General features: G+C 57.5%; 1 protein-coding gene across 25 annotated transcripts in view; it reads left to right on the top strand.

Moving 5' to 3' along the window:
- Window positions 1–17,440, top strand: part of DYSF (dysferlin) — a 201,759-nt gene that overhangs the window by 123,899 nt on the left and 60,420 nt on the right. For 17 of the 25 annotated variants that reach the window (XM_032497805.1, XM_032497802.1, XM_032497810.1 and 14 more), the window contains 4 exons: window positions 5,211–5,392; window positions 7,966–8,106; window positions 8,863–8,892; window positions 10,403–10,432. In XM_032497805.1, the coding sequence (XP_032353696.1) occupies window positions 5,211–5,392; window positions 7,966–8,106; window positions 8,863–8,892; window positions 10,403–10,432 (383 nt within the window). Of the gene's footprint in view, window positions 1–5,210; window positions 5,393–7,965; window positions 8,107–8,862; window positions 8,893–10,402; window positions 10,433–16,427; window positions 16,470–17,440 lie in introns of all 25 variants that reach the window. The other 8 variants (XM_032497799.1, XM_032497803.1, XM_032497796.1 and 5 more) reach the window with 1 other exon arrangement.

The raw sequence follows: 17,440 nt of genomic DNA on the forward strand, positions 1-17,440 counted from the left end.
GGGCCATGCTCTCTGCTTGTCCCTTGTGTGGTGGGCCTTGGGGCTGCTCCAGGGCCGGGGCTGCGCCTCCTTCCTTCTTCTTGGCAGAGGGCGTGGGGCCCAGGAAACACTTGTTGGATAACACTGAACTCGGCCTGGACGGGAGGCTTGTGGAGATGGTGCCATGCAGGTTGCCTGAGGCTTTGGCCTCGGGTGGGGTTTGAGCGGAGGACCAGCATCAATTCTCTGGGCCACTGGAAGGGCGTGTGTGGCCTGTGCTTGTGTGGTTATGAGTGCGTGTGGCCTGCGTAGTGATTAGGTATGAAAAATGTGAACCAACGCTGAATTCAAAGGATTTCTCTTACATTGGAATAGGGTTGCCGCTGCTGGGTGAGTCCCTGGGGGACACACTGGGTCTGCCCTGAACAGAAAAGGTAGGGTTCCAGAGAACTCAGCAGTCACATGTCCTCAACGCCATACCTAACGGGCAGCACTGGGTCTCCAGACAGCTGTCGGAGCTGTTACTCTTCACTGCAGACCAATATTCCTCAAAGAGGATCAGGGGAGGAAGCTGTCTCCTTTGTCAAGCTGTACCCCAGGGAAGTCTGCTCTGCCCCTTCCCCCAGCTGGGAACCGCTGGTGTGGTTTATGCTTATAGCGCTGGACTTAGATGGAGGAGCCTTGGGGCAGCTCGCATTCCAGGGGATGGCCCTGAGCTCCAGGCACCCAGAGACTCCTCTTTGAGGGTCTCACGGGTCAGTGGGCTCAGAGGCCTGACTTGGCCAACCAGGCAAGGGAGAGAAGGCAAGTAGGTCAAAGGCTCAGTTATCAACCTCTGGGCGTGGAGTATCCATCTGCCAAGAAAGCAGAAGGTCCTGTGCCCTCTGTGCTGGCCTCATGGTTCCTGGGAGGTCAAAGCCGTGTGCTCGTTGGGTGGTCCTGAGGGGGGTTGCTGCCCGGCCAGGCCACAGTGAGGTCACCCAGACTCTGTGCTGAGTGGGGCTGGGGAGTCCTTGCTTGCGGGCTTCCCCTGTCTGGACTCTGGTCGTGGCCCACCCCCTCTGTGGAAGCACAGCTTTCTGTGAAGGTTGGCTCTGGCTGGGGTAGTTCTCCTGATGAGCTTAAGCGGCTGCTTTCCAAAGTGCATTGGAGGCTTGTGAAACGCTCCACTTAAAAAGGGTTCCCGAGCGAGAGAGAGTGGGGAACAGCGCACACTTAGCGATTTGCAAGATTTACAATGGACGGTGGCGCTGAGAGGCTCTGAGGGGGCTGCAGCACGGGAGCCTGTTGGACTTGGGTAAGCGTTCATTGCTTCCCCAGAGAACCCGCACGTTTTGGGAAACACTGATCTGCAGGATTCGGTCCAGCTTGCTCAGCATGAATCCAGGACCGTTTGCGATCGGCCCGGCTCCCCCTCCCCGCTCTGTCCCTGCAGCCTGGGGGCGCTCCCTTCCCCGCCTCGGACAGACTAGCCTTTCCCTGAGTGGTCTTGGCTGCCTTGGCCCGTGTTGCGCTGGGTGCCTGGACACCCCTTTTCCTTGGTTACCTCCTTATTCTTGAGACTCAGGGTAGGAGACCTCCTTTGGGAGGACGGACTGGACGCCTCCAGACTCCATGGGGTACTCCCACCCCGGCGCCTTGTACCCTCCGTTGTGAAGCTGTGCATCGCTTGGTACCATAGCTGTTGTTTGGTTACCGTTTCCAACCAGCAGTCCTGATCTTAGGAGCCCAGACCACGTCTCATGCATCTTCACGTTCCCCGCGCTGTGTTTACTCCCCACACGCTGGTCAGTCAGAAACTGTGTATTGAAGGGGTGACGGGTTCCAAATAATGCCAGAGTGAGTATCTTTGTTCATACAGCTTTTTGGTTAATTTGGATGATTCCCAGGAATATGGGAAACAGGGTGTAAACAGTTTTATGTTTTTCAGGGCATCCTGCCCAGTTGCCTTCCTGAAGGGTTGCCGAATTGCTTTCAGCAATAAAGAAGGGTACCTATTTTGTCAAATATTTGCCAACACTGGGTTTTATAAAATTGTTTAATTTTTTCTTAATTTTATAAGAAAAATATTCCTGTATTGTAGTTTTGGATTTGCATTGCCTTGATTACTAGCAGTCTACTCCACCCTGTCTTAAGGGTCCTTTTCCTGTGAGCGTGGTGTGTAGAAGGAACACTGGCCCGGGAGTCAGGGAGTCGGGTCCCAGGCATGTGTGAACGTGGGCTGGTGACTTGGTCTTTGCAAAGCTCCCTCTTCTGACAAGTGGGATGATGCTGCCTGCCCTGCCCCTGGTGGCCTGAGCTGTTGATGGGACGGTGCATGAGGGAAGCTTAGTGTATTGTGACTGAAGAAGGGTCCTCCTTGGAGCTCCTGGGAAGTCTGAGCAGCAGAGATCGGGCACCGGGCTGCAGGTCCAGCAGTCACCTGCCCGGAGCCTCTCGTGGTGATGGGTCTGATGGAACCCTTGCGTGGAGCTCCCAGGGCAGCCTGTGGTCCTCAGAGAGCTCCAACCCAGCTTCAGCCCCGGGGGTGCTCTGTACGGCTTGGCAGGTGAGGCCGGAGGGCCGATCCTGGCCCTCTCCTGCGGGAGTGGTCCTGGGAAGAGCCAGGCCCTCCCAGCTCCTCCCCCCTTCCCAGGGATCTGCCTCTCCCTCCTCTTGGCTTTCCTGGAAGAGACATGTGTCCGTGTGTCCATCCGTCTGGCTTCCCTTCATCTGACCACCTTGCTTCAGCAACACCCCGCCCCCCTTGTTTCTCTTTTTCTGAGGGGCTGGGCCTTGTGCTGGGGAGAGGCTGGGCCCCAGCACACAGTAGCTCAGTGTCTGAGCCCCCAGGCCTCCAGGCCTGCTCCTTACAATGCCTTTGTTGTGTGTTTTTCCCTCCCCTGGGCGGGCGGGGCGCGCGTGTGGGTCTGGGTGAGTTTTGTTTGAAAGCCGCCCCCTCCCTTCCCCCCGTGCTGAGCTCATTGCCTGCACTGATGGGGCTGCTGGAAGGAGCCGGCCGGCTGGGGGGGGGGGTGGCGTGGGGGGTGCTGCCAACAGCAATACGGCGTGCACGGCCGCCACAATGTGCAATTGTGATCTTTGTGTAAACGTGTTCAGTCTGGGACCCGCGTGCTTATAAAAATAAAGCTTTGGGAAGCACAGGGGGCGGGAACAAAAGGGGCTTTTTCGCTGGCTCTCTAATATGGTTTTATTTATCGGAACGCGCCCTCTCTCCCTTACTGGAACTGGGGAGAGGTTCTCTGCCGAGCTTGGAACTGATGGTATCACAGCCAGACGGTTTCATTAAGTGCACAGACGCCGCTGGGCCGTGCCAGGGGCAGGAGGGGAAAGGCTTGGGCCGGCCTGGTGCATGGCAAGGGGGCTCCCCATGCCAGGGAGGCCCTCACCAGGTGGGGTGGCAGGATGTGGTGGGCATGTCTCTCTTGCCCCTTCTTCTGCCGACGGCCTCCCATTGACCTCTTCTACCTCTGGGATCAGGTTCAAAATCCATTTCCTGCAGGAAACCCTCCAGGATTGACCCCACTGTGCTTTTGCGCCTGAAGGCGAACAAGCTGGTCCTAGCCTGGTACCTGCTTTCCATTAGCCAAACCCAGCATTTGTTCAGCCAGTGAGTGCCCATAATTTCTGCCTCCTAACTTAGATCCCCTCTCACCCTTAAAACTAGCTCCTAGGGCAACAGCCAGAATCTTGGACCCTCCCCCTGACCCCATCCCTCAATGGGAGGCCTCCCATTGCCCACCCCAACTTGTCCACCTCTTTGATGGTTGCTCTCTGTCACCTCCTGTACAGTGGCCATGGCATGCTGCTTGGTCTCCTTCTGGCCAGAGAGCCTGGCCTGCTTCCCCACTCCCCAGGACTGCAGTTGGACATCCTAGCTCTAGATCTCTGGTGCTGAGACCCTCCTGAGGTCACATGGTGGCTTCCCTGGCGGGGCACAGAGGATACAAGGTGCTGTGGGTTGGAAAAGATGCCAAAGGTATAGGGCACATCATAGGGCATTTGGGCTCAGCCCTCCCAGACTTCTAGTATCCAGCTGCCAGCCTCTTAAATCCCCAGGTTTCCCTGTCTGCATGCCCTCAGCATCTGGCACTTGGAGTCTTACAAAATGGCGGCAGACTGGACTCTGCCCCCTAAGGAGAGCAGCAGAGGAGCCCCCTCCTCCAAGCCCTTTGCTTCTGTCCCAGATTGCACGCACTCTGTCTCTTAGGACCTTCTCTTGTGCTGGTTTCCAAGTGTAGCCTCAAAAGGCAGCACTGGCGGCACCTGGGAGCCCCCCGCCCAGAGTCAATGAATGAGTCTCTGAGGTCGGCGCCCAGCTGTCTCTCTCAGCCTTCCAGGCAATTCTGCTGCGTGCTCACATTTGGGAACCTCTGCTTTAGAATCTTCTCTAGTGACACCTTGAGACCAGGCAGGGGAAATGACCGGTGGGTGGGTCTCCAGCCAGCATGACTGGGGCTGGCAGGCTGGAAAGGAGTTTTGGGGTGGCAGGGAGCTGCAGAGATCTTAGGGTTCCCCTCACACCACTCACCACTAAACAGCCCTGTATCCACTGGCTTCACTCTAGCACCTGTGCGCATCTAAGCCCCCACTGTCTCTGCCTGAACCCTTACAGAAGCTTCATAACTGGTCTCCTTGCACCCATTTATGTCCACGTGTTCTCCATGTGGCAGCTGGGGTGAGCTTGCTGAAATGCAGACCCAGGCGTGCCCGTCTGATGGCACCAACGTCTCTCTCTGCTGTCCCTTCAGCAAGACAGCCGGGTCTCTCTCATGCGCCACTGCACCTTATGTCTCTTCTTCAAGGAACTGATCAAAATTGTGATTTTATGTTTGTGTAGATTACAGTTTTGCTTGGCCCCGAGCACCTAGCCGGTAGCCTGGCATGCAGAAGGCACTCAATACATGCTTGTTGGATGAATGAATGAATGAATGTACCATCCAGGCTTCCTCCAGCTGGACTTTTGCCCCCAGCAGCCAGCCCAGGAAGGAGCCCAGGGGAAGCTCTCTGGATCTCTGTGCCTGTTCTCCTGGACCTTGGCCCCCAATCCCTGCCTGTGGTGACCCACAAACTGGCCTCATGGAGGGCAGGGAGAGCCCCTGGGAATGGGCGCCAGCCTGGACATTGTGGCTTCCAAGAGTCAGTCAAAGCTCTGCTCCAGCTTTGTGGCCACATGACTCTCACAGTGTCTGCTGTATCTTGTCTCCTCTCCCTGCACCCGGCCCACCCAGATCCCTACGCAATCGTCTCCTTCCTGCACCAGAGCCAGAAGACGGTGGTGGCGAAGAATACCCTGAACCCCACCTGGGACCAGACGCTCATCTTCTACGAGATCGAGATCTTCGGCGAGCTGGCCAGCATCGCTGAGCAGCCGCCCAGCATCGTGGTGGAGCTGTATGACCATGACACCTACGTGAGTCTGCCTGTCCGCCATCCTCCCTCGTCCCCTCACCGCCCACCCTCTCCAGGGCCTAGGTGGGATGCTGCTGTGAGGGCCGGGTCCCCAGCCAGAGGGGTGCGCTCTGAGGCTGGGACGATGGCCTCGCCCCTGACCCCACAGGCTACAGAGGGGTGAAAACTATTTTAGAGTCATTAAAAATGAATTGCTAGCACGTGTGCTGTGCCCACGGCAGAGAGAGGGGACAGATCTGGAAAGGGCGCTTGGCTGTGTGTTGGGAGCCTGGTGATTTTCTGCTTTAACTGGCGTATAAGATCCCAGGTTGGTCCCTTCTCCCCATCAGAGGGCTGCGTTGACTCCATGACAGTTATCAAGCACTTGTGTACTGGGCTGAGGGGCCCCTCACGTGGGGTTCCCAGTCCAGGTGGGAGCCGAGGCTCACCCTCGGCTCACAGAGCAGGGAATCCTTCAAGGGGTCAGCACATTTCATTTCTGAGCACCATGTGGCTCTATGGCCGGGGGAGGGGGGGGCCTCCCGGCAGAGCGGTCCCACAGAACTGCCCGCTGCGCTGGTGGTAAGGCTCCCGGAGGGAGGGAGTTGTGGGCTGGAAAGTGAGGCGGGTTGTGGGAAGACCCAGGCCCTGATGGAAGTGTGAGCTCCGGCTGCTGAATGAGGCAGAGGGGTGTTAGTGCAGCACAGGAGCTAGTGGGAGATGGGAGCAGGGTAGGCAGGTTGGGAAGGAGGGAAGAGGAGGAGGCCGGGGGAGCGGGGGAGGGATGGGGTCAGAGCAGCAGTCTGAAAAGGAGAGGTGTCGGCCCAGGGGTATGTGGCCCTGGGGTACGTATGTGGCCAAGCAGCCCTGTCTGGGTTGGGGGTGGGGGTGGCAGTGGCTGAAAAGGAGAGGGCAGGGCTTCAAAGATGTCTCCAGAAAGAGTTGTCATGACCAGATGAGCGGTGCCCTGGGAGGATGTGGACCAGGGGAAGGAAGGCCATGCTGATTAGAGCTGGCAGTGGACCAGAGAGGCTGACCTGGGAGCTCTGCCCTTAGAAGGAAAAGCTGGCCCCATGGGGCACAAGCAGATGGAGGAGGAGTGCACTGGGGGCTCTCGGGGGAAGAGCACAGGGCCTGGTGCCTTCGGGGAGGCGGCTGTGGGAGGTGGGAGGACCAGGAGGGCGCCGGCCCGGGGACTTAGCGGAAGCAGGTGCAATGCTGGCGCAGGGCGGGCAGGAGGCTGGCAGGACGGTCTCTCTCTTCCAATAGCACCTCACCTCCTCTTTTAAAAATGTTAGTCTCTCCCCTTTGGGCCAGTGCCCAGGAGGGATCCCAGGAGAGAAAGGCCCGGCCGGGTTCCCTGGGGAGAACGGAGGCTTTGTTCACTGGGTCTGTACCTGTTGGCCAATATGTGTTGCCCTGAGCTCCTGCTGTCCTGGCTGCCCGGGCTTTGCAAGGGCTCCTCTTTCCCAGCTCCTCCATGACCCAGGGACTGAAGGGCGACGCTGGGCCCAAAGGAGCCTCCAGACCCCTCCCAGTGCTGTGGCTGGTGCCCGCTCTGAGTGGTCCATGCTGGACTGCCACCCGCTGGTGTGAGCATTTATGCAGAAGCTGGTGGCCACTCAAGAATGGTTCTTGGTGATGTCCCCAGCAGTGATGTGACTGCAGGTAGGGGTGCCTGCCAGTCCTGCCCTGGGTTTCCACAGGAGTGCCCTGGGCCAGGCACCAGGGCTTGTGATGGCTGTGAAGCCACCTGGCTGAGACCCAGGTTCTGTCTGCAGCCCCTGCCCTTGGGGAAGCTAACCACAAGGCCAGAGTTCACAAGCCAGCAAGGTCAAAGGGACCCACATCAGAGGGCCTAGCTTGGGCAGAGCTGTGGGAGGTGGCTGGGAAGAGTAAAGGGCAGTATGGCTGGGGGAAATGGCCTGGGTCAAGGTCAGGGGGTGAGAGGCCAGCTGAGGCCAGCAGGCTGGAGTAAAAGCCATGTGGGGAGGGAATGAGGCAGGAGAGGTGAGCAGGCTCCAGTGAGAGGGCCTTCCGTGCCAGGAAGGGGGTTTGAACTCTTATCCTCCAGGCAGTGTGGAGCCGTGGAAGGAGCAAAGGAATGATAAGATGAAAACATTGTTTTAACAAGAGTCATTTAATTTGATGAGCATGATCAGCCTTCCCATGTGGAAACTTAGTGGGTGGGGGATTTAAATGTGAAATGAACAGGAGATACAGAAGCCCTGGGAAGATGTCAAGCACCTGTACGGCTGAGGCATTGAAGAAAAGCTAGGAGGCTGTCACATGTTGTCTCTGGTGGGCTCAGCGCTTGATTAAATTAAAGCAAGGTGAACGGTAGTTGGACATACAGAGGGACTTCCGGACCATCAGTGAGAATTCAAATCTAGCAACAGTTGCAAGAGACCACTCACATGCTTCCCTTGCATCCTGCTTAGGGAGTCAGAGCTTACCACCCCGCACCAGGGGCTTCCCTGAGTTCTGCGGTCCTTCCAAGGTCAGGGGGCCAGATGCAGGTCTGGTGATTGCTCTGAGGCCGCCAGAACCCCAGGCTGGGGGACGCTGACTCTTCCTTCTCCACACCCCGTCTAGGGTGCAGATGAGTTTATGGGACGCTGCATCTGTCAGCCAAGCCTGGAACGGATGCCCCGGCTGGCCTGGTTCCCGCTGACGAGGGGCAACCAGCCGGCAGGTGAGCTGCTGGCCTCTTTTGAGCTCATCCAGAGAGAGAAGGTGAGGCTGGTCCACATCCCGACCCAGGAGGCCTGGGCAGGGAGGAGGGTGGGGGTCACAGGCAGGGGATGGTTTGATGGAGGGGACGGGCCTTTGAATTATTCTTCTTCCCCTGCCAAGGGCTTGCACTTTGTGAGGGTCACTGAAGGGCCACCTCTGAATGTTAGGCCTCCTGCCAGCAATGGTTTTGCCCATCTTTTCTGAACTCCAAATCAGGACACGATCTAACATTGGGGCAGAAAGTTGAAATCTGAGCTGTTAAAATGTCTGAGTCCTCTGGCCATTTGGATGTATTTTTCCCTGGGTCACACCCTGACGTGGTTTCTGGGAGGACTGCTGGTTTGGGCTTAATTGTCATGGAGGAGGGGAGTCCAGGCCAGGTCACGGCAGGACCTCCGTTCTAGTGCTGGCTGTGCCGAGGCCTGGCTGTGCGACCCTGAGCTGGCCACTTCCCTGCTGTAGCGCAGGGGGGTTTGGGTTTGGGTTAGAGCCAGACCGTCAGACTTGCTCTTAGTGTGATGGGAACCCTAATATGTGAGCCGGATGGAAGTGAGGCCACTCCGGCTCTCCGGAGGGGACACAGCATGGCACCCGCCCAAGGACTAGTCTGTAAGTCCCTAGGCTGTCTGATCACTGACATATTCCATGATGTTAATTTTGTGGTTAGAGATGTGTGTGCCTGGCCAGGGCAGAAAGGAGGGTGGTGGGGCCTTGGGTGACAAGCACCTAACCTAAGCTCTATTTTCTCCACCCTAGCCGGCCATCCACCACATTCCTGGTTTTGAGGTAGGTCTTTTGCTGCTTCTTTTTTTTTTTTTTTGTGGGGGAGAGGGAGGTAATTAGGCTTATTTATTGAACCCAGGACCTTGTGCATGCTAGGCATGCGCTCTACCCCCTGAGCTACACCCTCCCTCCCCTCCTTACCTTTGCTTCTTCAAACTCACCGTCAGCCTCCCTGTGTTTGCAGCCCCCTCCCGGGCTAGGAAGGGCAGCAGACACATACCACCACCATCCTGCCTTCAAGCCGAGGAGGAGTGGGTCAGGGGCACAGGGGCAGGGTGAGTGGGGCTGGGGTCCCTGCCCAGCCCAGGTTTTCCCGCCCTTCTTCCCTGAGAAGTTCAAGGATCACAGACTCAGACTGAAGGACCTCGTGGTCACCCAGCCCAGTGGCTCTCAACAGGGCAGCATGTTGGACTCCCTTGGGCAGCTTTAAAAATCACTAAGGCTCAGGCCCCACCCAGACCAAACGAAACCTGATCTTTCGGGGTGTGGCCCAGGTGTTGGTATCTTTCAAAACTGCCCCGGGATCTAAATGTGCAGCGCTGGCTGAGAACCATCCACCTAGGCCAGTGGTTCTCAGTGTGGCAGCCCCTAGGGTATTGTTAGAAACGCCAGTCTTGGGTCCCACGTCAAGTCTCCTGAAGCAACCTGGGTATTAATGAGCCCTCCAGGAGATTCCCACGCTAATTTCAGGAGTTCGGATGTGGACCGTAGTTCCCAACTTGGTGTTCCCACCAAGATCCAGTTTTCTTTCCTCTGCTAGTGACAGAGGCTTTGTTCCCTCCTCCCTGCTCCCCTGCCTCCTCCTGGGGGGTCATGGTAGGAAAATGTAAATCTTTTACTGGTACCCAGGCTACTTCGATTCAGGAAATACTCTTCTCAGCCACTCTCCGCTGCAGCTTTGAGAAGCAGTCGTTTGGGCTCTGTTTGGATGCCTCCTCCCTTGTGAGGCGGCCCATGCAGTTTGCAGACAGTTCTTACCATGCAAACCCTGCTTGCCCCCTGCACCCACCCACCCTCTGCTTCTCCTCCCACCCCTCCTGGTCTCTCTCCCTCTGCTGTCCAGTCCAAGCTCCTGCTCTCAGGTCTCCCAGCCCCGGGGCGTCCAGGTTGCTTCTCCTTGGTTCTCCGGGTCCACGTGCTCCAGGCCCGTGTGCTTCCTGGGGTTGCTGCATGGGGGCCCGGACCCTCGCAGCACCTGTCTGTCCGTCTCCTTTCTCCTGTCACTTCCAGGGACGCGTGGGCTCTAGGCTTATGCTTTGGCCTCTCCCGCCATTTCCTCTGCATCAATGTCTGTCTTCCCTTCTGTCTCAGGGACCGTGCGGAGTGGGTGTCTGGGAGGCCTGTCACCCTCACCGAGGTGGGAGGCGGTGGTTGGCTCCTTTTAGGGGGACGTCTGGTGTGTTGACCTCTACCCCAGCCTAGTGCTGCTTGTCACTGATGGTGAACTTTTATTCTCCTTTCTCTCCTCCCTCCACCGTCTCCTGGATGTGGACTGTCCCGTGGTGTGGTCCAGGTGCAGGATACAGCAGGGATCCTGGAAGAGGTGAGCTGGACCTTCGCAGCTGTGGCCTGCGGCAGGGGATGGGTGGGCAGAGGCGGAGGGAAGGGGAAGGCCGTGCCCTGGAGCCTTCGTGGTTCCTGGTGCTCCAGCATGCATCTGTCGCCCAGACCCCTGTCTGGATTCATTTCCTGCACTCTGCATGGATCCAGGCCTGCCTGCTTGGGGTGTGCCCTGGTGTGATGCTGGCCTTACAAGGATTGCTGCTATGTTGGAAGCCACATTAACCCAGACCTCAGGGACTGCAAAACAAAGCCTCACCTGGCTGAGTACCAGGTTTTCAAGGAAGAAATGTTAGTAAGGGGCCAGAGTAGTCAAGGAAGGCTTTCTGGTGGAGGTGGTGTTAGCCAGACATTTCAGTGCTTAGGAAGAAGGTGGGGAGCGTGCCTTTGGCCCAACGGGCCAAGCACCGGTCTGGGGTCTGGCTGGTTGGGGGAATGGGGTGGGTTGGGGATTCCTAGGTTCTGGGAGAAGCTTGGGCTTTGCATTTAAATGAAGCATGGCTATGTCCTTTGCTATGAGGGACGAGGAGCATGTTTCCTTATGGCCTCCTGCACATCTGCGGGCGGGTCCTCATGAGTGAGCTGGGGCAGAGGCCTGGGCAGAGAGACAGGAAGGAGAGCCCTGGTCAGATGGGGGTTGGGGAAAGGGCAGCCACTTCCTGCCGTCAGGGAATCCCCAGGCTGGGAGCGGACACCATTTGACATTTTCAGTGCAATTTGGACTTGAAGTGCAGGGTCAGGATGTGGGATCCGCAGGCCCCGCGCCCCTTACCTCACTTCCTTTAGCTCCCAGACCGAGGTGGGGTCCGCCAAGTGAGCTGGCCGTAATTGCGCCTGACAGACAGCCTCCTGCTTCTGGCTGCAGTTGCGAAAGACTGCCGATTTGGAAAGGGGAACAGAGCCCTGTCCAGGGAAGCAGCACGGAGCCCTCTCTCTTGATTGAGAGCGCTCTGTGGCCAAAACCCACAGCCTGCTCTGAAGAAGACCCAGCCCAGGGATGAGTTATTTAAAAAAAAAAAAAAAGTTAAAATCCTTAATAACTGGATTTATAATATATAACAGTGAAGGCTCAGATTCCAAGAGCAGGGATCTGGCCATGGTCTTGTTGTCAGGAAGCAAATCAAAATTGGCAGCTTTGGGGCCAGACCCCAAAGAGGGCCAAGTGTCCTGCTGCAGGGCCAGCCGGCCGCAGGCTGAGGTGGGTCGGGGTCAGCAGGGCCAGAGGAGAGCAAGTTCCGGGGGTCTGCTGGGCACAGGGCTTGGCTCGTACGTTCAAAGGGTCCCAGGCGCAGTAGGATGAATGGAGTATCAGCTGATCCGGGGAACCACCCCAGAAGGTGGTCTTGTGACCCCTTCATCCCCAGAGGGCTTCCGCCCCAGCTCTGGGGCCCACAGCTCCGCCACTTCCCCTGCCCTTGAAGCCTAAGGCTCGTGCCAAAGTCCCAGGTCCTATTTGGTTCTAAGAATCCCCAGGGATGGGGTGGAGGCAGGTTAGTCTTGCTGCTGCTGCTGGTTCTGCAGGAAGCCTGACGCCTTAGCAGGAATTTTCTGTCTTCTTTGCTGCGGCCAAGCTCCTGCTTTGCATCCCCCATTCAGCCCCTTCCAGGCTCCCAGCCTGAAACCTGTGAAGAGCGCTCCAGCTGTCCTGGAGGGCTGCGGAAAGCTGTGCTGGGAGCTTAGATTCTGGGCCACTGGCCATGGGAGCCCTCAAAAGTGTGGGAGCAGAGAGGGCAGATGGGTGTGTTAGGGAGCTGTCTGGCTGCAGAGAGGAGTGGGTTGGGGAGCCAGGGGCAGGAGGAGACACCAGCTAGGAGGCTTTTGAGACAGCTCGTGGTGATGAGGGCTAAGACTAGAGAGAGGAACGGAGCGGGGCAAGTGACTCTGAAGGATGGTTTAGGGGCGACCTCTCCAGTGGGGACTGCCTTCTTGTCAGCACAGCCCACACCTACGTGGGAGACAGGGTAGTGAATGAGCTGAAAGTCGTCTAGCCATGCTGAGAGCTCCCAGAGCCGACAGGGACAGTAGGGATGGCTTCCTGGAAGAGGTGACTCTGAGCTCCCTTCAGGGGTGCAGGCGGCAGTGCCTCGGGCTGGAGGGCGTGCCACGACTTGGTGTCACTTTGGTAGGCAACAAGATTTCCCCTCCCCCAGGCTTTTTACCCATCTGGAGCGCATCTCTCCAGGGCTCTTGGTGGGGAAGGGGGACTGCTGTGTTGTGTCTCTGAAGCTTCGGTGTCTGGGAGACCTGGGTCCTTGCAGAGAGCGCAGGCGAAGTGGGGTTGCTTCCTTCTGGCTCCCAGCCTGTCTTTCTGTCTGTCCCTTGCTGTTTCCCCTCTTCCTTGCCCTCTTCCAGCTCTCCCTTCACGCTTCCCTTTTCCTCTATTTGCTCCTTGGCCCCGGCTCCCTCTCTCCCTCCTTCTCCCCGCCTCTTCTGAGCCCTCTGTCTCGTTTCTTTTCCTTTTTGTCTGGAGAACAAAGGCGGTCTGCGCTGCCAAGGGGAATGAGTTCAAAGAAACTGCAATTTTAGATTTCCTGCGAAATGGAGAATGCACACGCACGTGTGAGTGTATGCAAGGGTGCATACTCACGGGAGCACACGCGCGTGCACGCACACACAGCAGAAGAGGTGATGGCAGATTCCTTAATGATAGGGGGCCCCCTAGGACGTGGAGCACGTGAAGAGGAAGAGCCCTCCTGGGGACCCTTTAGGTGCGAGCAGGGGCCCGTGGTCCTGAGCGTCTAAGGGCCGTGGCAGTGAGTGTTGCCTTTGGTTCTGCTTCTCCTGTCCCGCTCGGTGAAGGGATGCCCTGGCAGAAGGGAGAGCGTGCTAGGTGGCTTTTTGGCTGTGAGTTGGGGGCCAACCAGATGTCACTCCATCCCCTTCCTAATCCAGGCAACATGCTATGGCTTTTAGTCTGAGATGTCCATGAGGTATTCTTTGGCACCCCCAAATCCACCAGAAGGAAAAATTTGGTGTTTTGCAATCAGGAAAATGAGCCCAGTGGTCCCCCATCCCCCTATCCCTCCCCCAAGGCTTTAATTTAAAACACTGTTTTTCCTGGGAAGTGTAATTAGAGCGGCATGTTGTTCCTAATGAGCTGGGTGGGGCAGGCAGACAGTGGAGCCCTCCCAGCCGGCCCGGCTGCCCCCACCTGCAGCCCCCCGAGGAGCCAGGATCTGAGTGTCCAGAGGGTCCCCTGACTGTGCCCTGCTGGGTGAGGAGGGGGTCTTTGGGCCACGGGCGGCAGGACTGACCTGGGTGGCGGGAGGGACCTCCCCACATTTGCCCTCTGCCCTGGGAATGCATGTCTGCCTAGTGTGGTGGCCCCAGGACTGGGAGAGAAGCCCCCCCTCGTGGCTCAGGGCCTTGGCTCCCTGCACTGAACTGGCCAGCAGGACAGATGGATGAAAGGGGGCGTAGGGTGGATTCTGCTCAGATGGGAAGAGAGCCTCATGTGTCCTCGTGTCCTTGTCCCCCTGGTCTGAGCTGCCTCGGTAAACCCTGCACATCTGCACAGCCCCATCAGTATAGCAGCCGCATGCCCGCCTGCATTCAATGAGCACGGAACGGGGTGGTCAAATGTGGCTTCATCCAATTAGCCTTCTATGGTATGGCTGCATTTGAGACCTGTGGTCCTCCGAGTCCCCCGCCACGCATAGGACAGTGAATCCGGGTGTCCTGGGGGCACTTCCAGTCTGCATCCACGCCCTGCCTGGCAGTGCTGGTAGGGGTCCCTGCAGCCTTCCTCCCCTGAGAATCACTGTTTGGGAAGGATGTACCATGCCTCTCAGATGGGGTGGACCAGGAAAAATTTGAGAAACTGGGCCCAGGAGCTGGCTGTCTGGCCGGTGCCACAGGACTGCCAGGTATGAGATGTCGGAGGCCAGTCAGGACCTTGGGAAACCCGAGCACAGGGTCACTCAGAGTAAAAAGAACTCAGAGAGGAGGGTTGTAAGAAGTTTCTGGAGTGGTTGTGGAGATTCTCTGGAGGATGTGGAGTTTCAACTACGCCCTGAAAGATTTGTTAGACTCTGAAAGATGGCAAAGGAAGCCCATTCAAACAGAGGGAGCCTTGAGCCGGCATCGGGGGAGGAGGGGTGGCCAAGGATGCAAGGATCAGGCTGGCGCAGACAAGAGTGTTGGGAAGGACTGGACAGTGTGTTGGAGTCAGTTCTTTGTCTGCCCTTCCCTCCACCCATTCATCCCTTTGCCCCCCTCCCTTCAATTGTCCATTCGTAAGCCTTTATTTATTAAACAGGGATTCAGCTATGGCCCCTGTGTGCAGAGTTGCTGGTTGAACAAGGGACGCAGACAAATGAACCCATAGAAATGACATAGGGTGATGTGTCTTTCAGTGGGAGTGAGTCAAGTTGCTATGGGAACCATGGGATGCTTAACTAAAACTTGGGGCTCCAGGGAAGATTTCAGGGGACCTGAAGTCCAAGTAGGAGGTAGCCAGGTGAAGTGGGCAGAAGGACACTTCAGACACAGCGACCAGCAAACTCCAACCTCACAGTAAAGAGTGACGTGCCTCCTGTCACCTGCTGGAGCTCAGAAGGACAGGTGTGGAGTGGGTCCCCGGGAGATTGCTCTTCACCGCCTGGGGTCCCGGAGGGGAAAGTTATGTGCTGGGAGGTGAGACCAGAGAGGTCAGTAGGAGCTAGAAGATGAGGGGTCTTGGAGGACATGTCAAGAAGTTTGGATTTCATCCTGAGTGGGTGGGGAACCTTTGAAGGGTTTTAAACAGAGTGACAGTCTTAGAAAGCTCCCCCTGGCCGCAGAGTACAGCACGCGTTCAAGTTGGGAGGGCGTGTGCAAAACCAGATGCAAAGCCCACTTAGGATGCTGGCGCATCCAGGCAAGAGAGGGGGGTGACCCAAACCCAGGAAAGAAGATGGGTGCGGGTGGGCACGAGAGAGATTTAGGAGACAGATCCCTTGGGGACCAATCACGGGGGAGGGTGATTGAGGGTGGCGTTGGGGTTTCTGGCTTGGCTGCCTGGGTGGATGGTGGGGCTGGTTTCTGAGATGACACTTGAAGAGAGCAGGTTTTGAGGGGGAACTTAGAGCATCCAGTTTGGGACGAGTTCAAGGTGAGAGGCCAGTAGGACACATGGATGACAAAGCAGTAAGGTTGGGAATGTGGGTCCGGGGCTGAGGAGAGATCTTTGGGAGCAGAGAGCCCAGGAGAGGGTGGGGCAGGAGATGAGGGGGAGGCTGCCCGGGAGATGCAGCAAACAGAGGGGAAGGAGGGCAGAGGGGCCAGCAGCGTGGAACCAGAGAGATGGTTTCAGGAAGGAGGCTGAGGTCCACTGGCTGGATGCTGCAGACAGAGGGACAGAGATAGGAGCCCGTGAGTTTCCTTTCGGTTGAGCTGCAAGCAGGCTGTTGTTAACTTTGGAGAGAGGAGTTTCCAGGGAGGGGGCCAAGGGGCAGAGCAGAGGGAACCGGGTGGAGGGCTGCATGGAAGCGAAGGAGAGGTAGGGGATGGAGGCAGTCCTTTTCAGGAAAAGAGAGGGGACAGGGAGGGAGACTGCTGGAGAGGACATGGAGAGAAGGCATGGATGGACCTGAGAGACCATCTTGAGACCGTATTTAAATGGGGAAGGAAAAGATCTGGCAGACAGTCTGGAAAATTGGGGAGGACTGGATGAAACTGGGTCAGAGAGCCAGAGAGCTCGGAGGCAGAGATGTGCAGTGATGATGATGGGTGCCCGGTGTGCACAGTGGACAGGGGACAAGGACTGTGGGGGCAGCTTGCGGCCAGGCGGAGGGGGCAGGGGTTCTAGGGAGTGGCAACAAAGAGTGGGGAGCAAGGAGGTCCTGGGACCCCTGAGGACAGCGTGGTGGACGGAGATGGCCTTGGGAGGAGAATGGGGACCTGGTCCGAGGAAGCTGCCCTCCCCTGGACGCACATCTAACCACTGTCTCTGCTTGTCTCTCCTTCTGCCTTCGCTGGGCCTGGCGCTCACTCTGCAGCTGTGTGCACCTGCCTTCTTCCTCCAGGGCCTCCTGCCAACGGTACTGGAGCCCAATCTTCTCCAGGTTCTCGTTCCCTGTCCTCCATAAACAGGTCCCTTAGGTGGGGAGCCTGGGCCTCCGCATAGAGAGAGGAGGGGTCACCACATGATGCTTGAGGGAGCCCAGAGGGAGAGGCGGAACATGGACGTGAGGGACAAAAAGGAGTCAAAGGGACACTGCCCGGAGTTTGGGGGCCTGGAGAGGAATGTTCAAGGGGGGGGTATATTGATGAGCTTGCCTGGGTGGTTTCATTGCAGCCACATGTGAAAGGCTTGGTCTTCCTGCCTCCCCATCAGGAGCCTGGGCCTCTCCCTCCCTGGTCCCTTCTGTTTGTCCCTTTCACCTTGAGCTTTTGGTTCTGGGCCCACGGTGGGCTGGGCATCAGGCCACAAGCAGGCCTTCAGGCATAACCTCTCTGTTAAAGAGGCAACCCTTGGGCACAGTCGCTGTACCAGGTGGCCTGGGGGTGCCAAGGGTAGACACCGAGCCAGGAGTTCCCATAGCAGCCAGGCCACTGCAGACTCCGCCTCCACCCTCCAGGGGCGCCATTCATGTGGACTGCGGTGGGCACAGCTCCCCGTGGAGTTGTGCGCCTGACGGCCCTGCACATCACTCCTCCTCCCCGTGGCCTGTGTCCCTCAGCCAGTCGAAAAATGTAGGTACTTCCTACATCCTGTCACCTGCATTGCGGGTCTGGAGGAAAATGATGCATTCCCTCATTCCGTCATACCCCTGGTGACGTAGCGATAGTTCCGAAGCCGGCGTCGTTCAGAGGGGTGTTTCTGATGGCTCGGCTCTGCTGAAGTCACTCTGGGGCATCAGCTATGACACTAATGGTAAAAATGTGGCACCACCAACACTACATCTGTCGGCACAGTTGCGACCGTTCAGTAAGTGCTCCCGTGTGCCAGGAACTGTTTATACTTGTTCTCTTGTTAAATTCTCAGAGGAATTGTGTAAGGGTGTTGTTA

Source organism: Camelus ferus, chromosome 15 (assembly GCF_009834535.1).
Source record: "Camelus ferus isolate YT-003-E chromosome 15, BCGSAC_Cfer_1.0, whole genome shotgun sequence".
Classification (NCBI taxonomy): Eukaryota; Metazoa; Chordata; class Mammalia; order Artiodactyla; family Camelidae; genus Camelus; species Camelus ferus.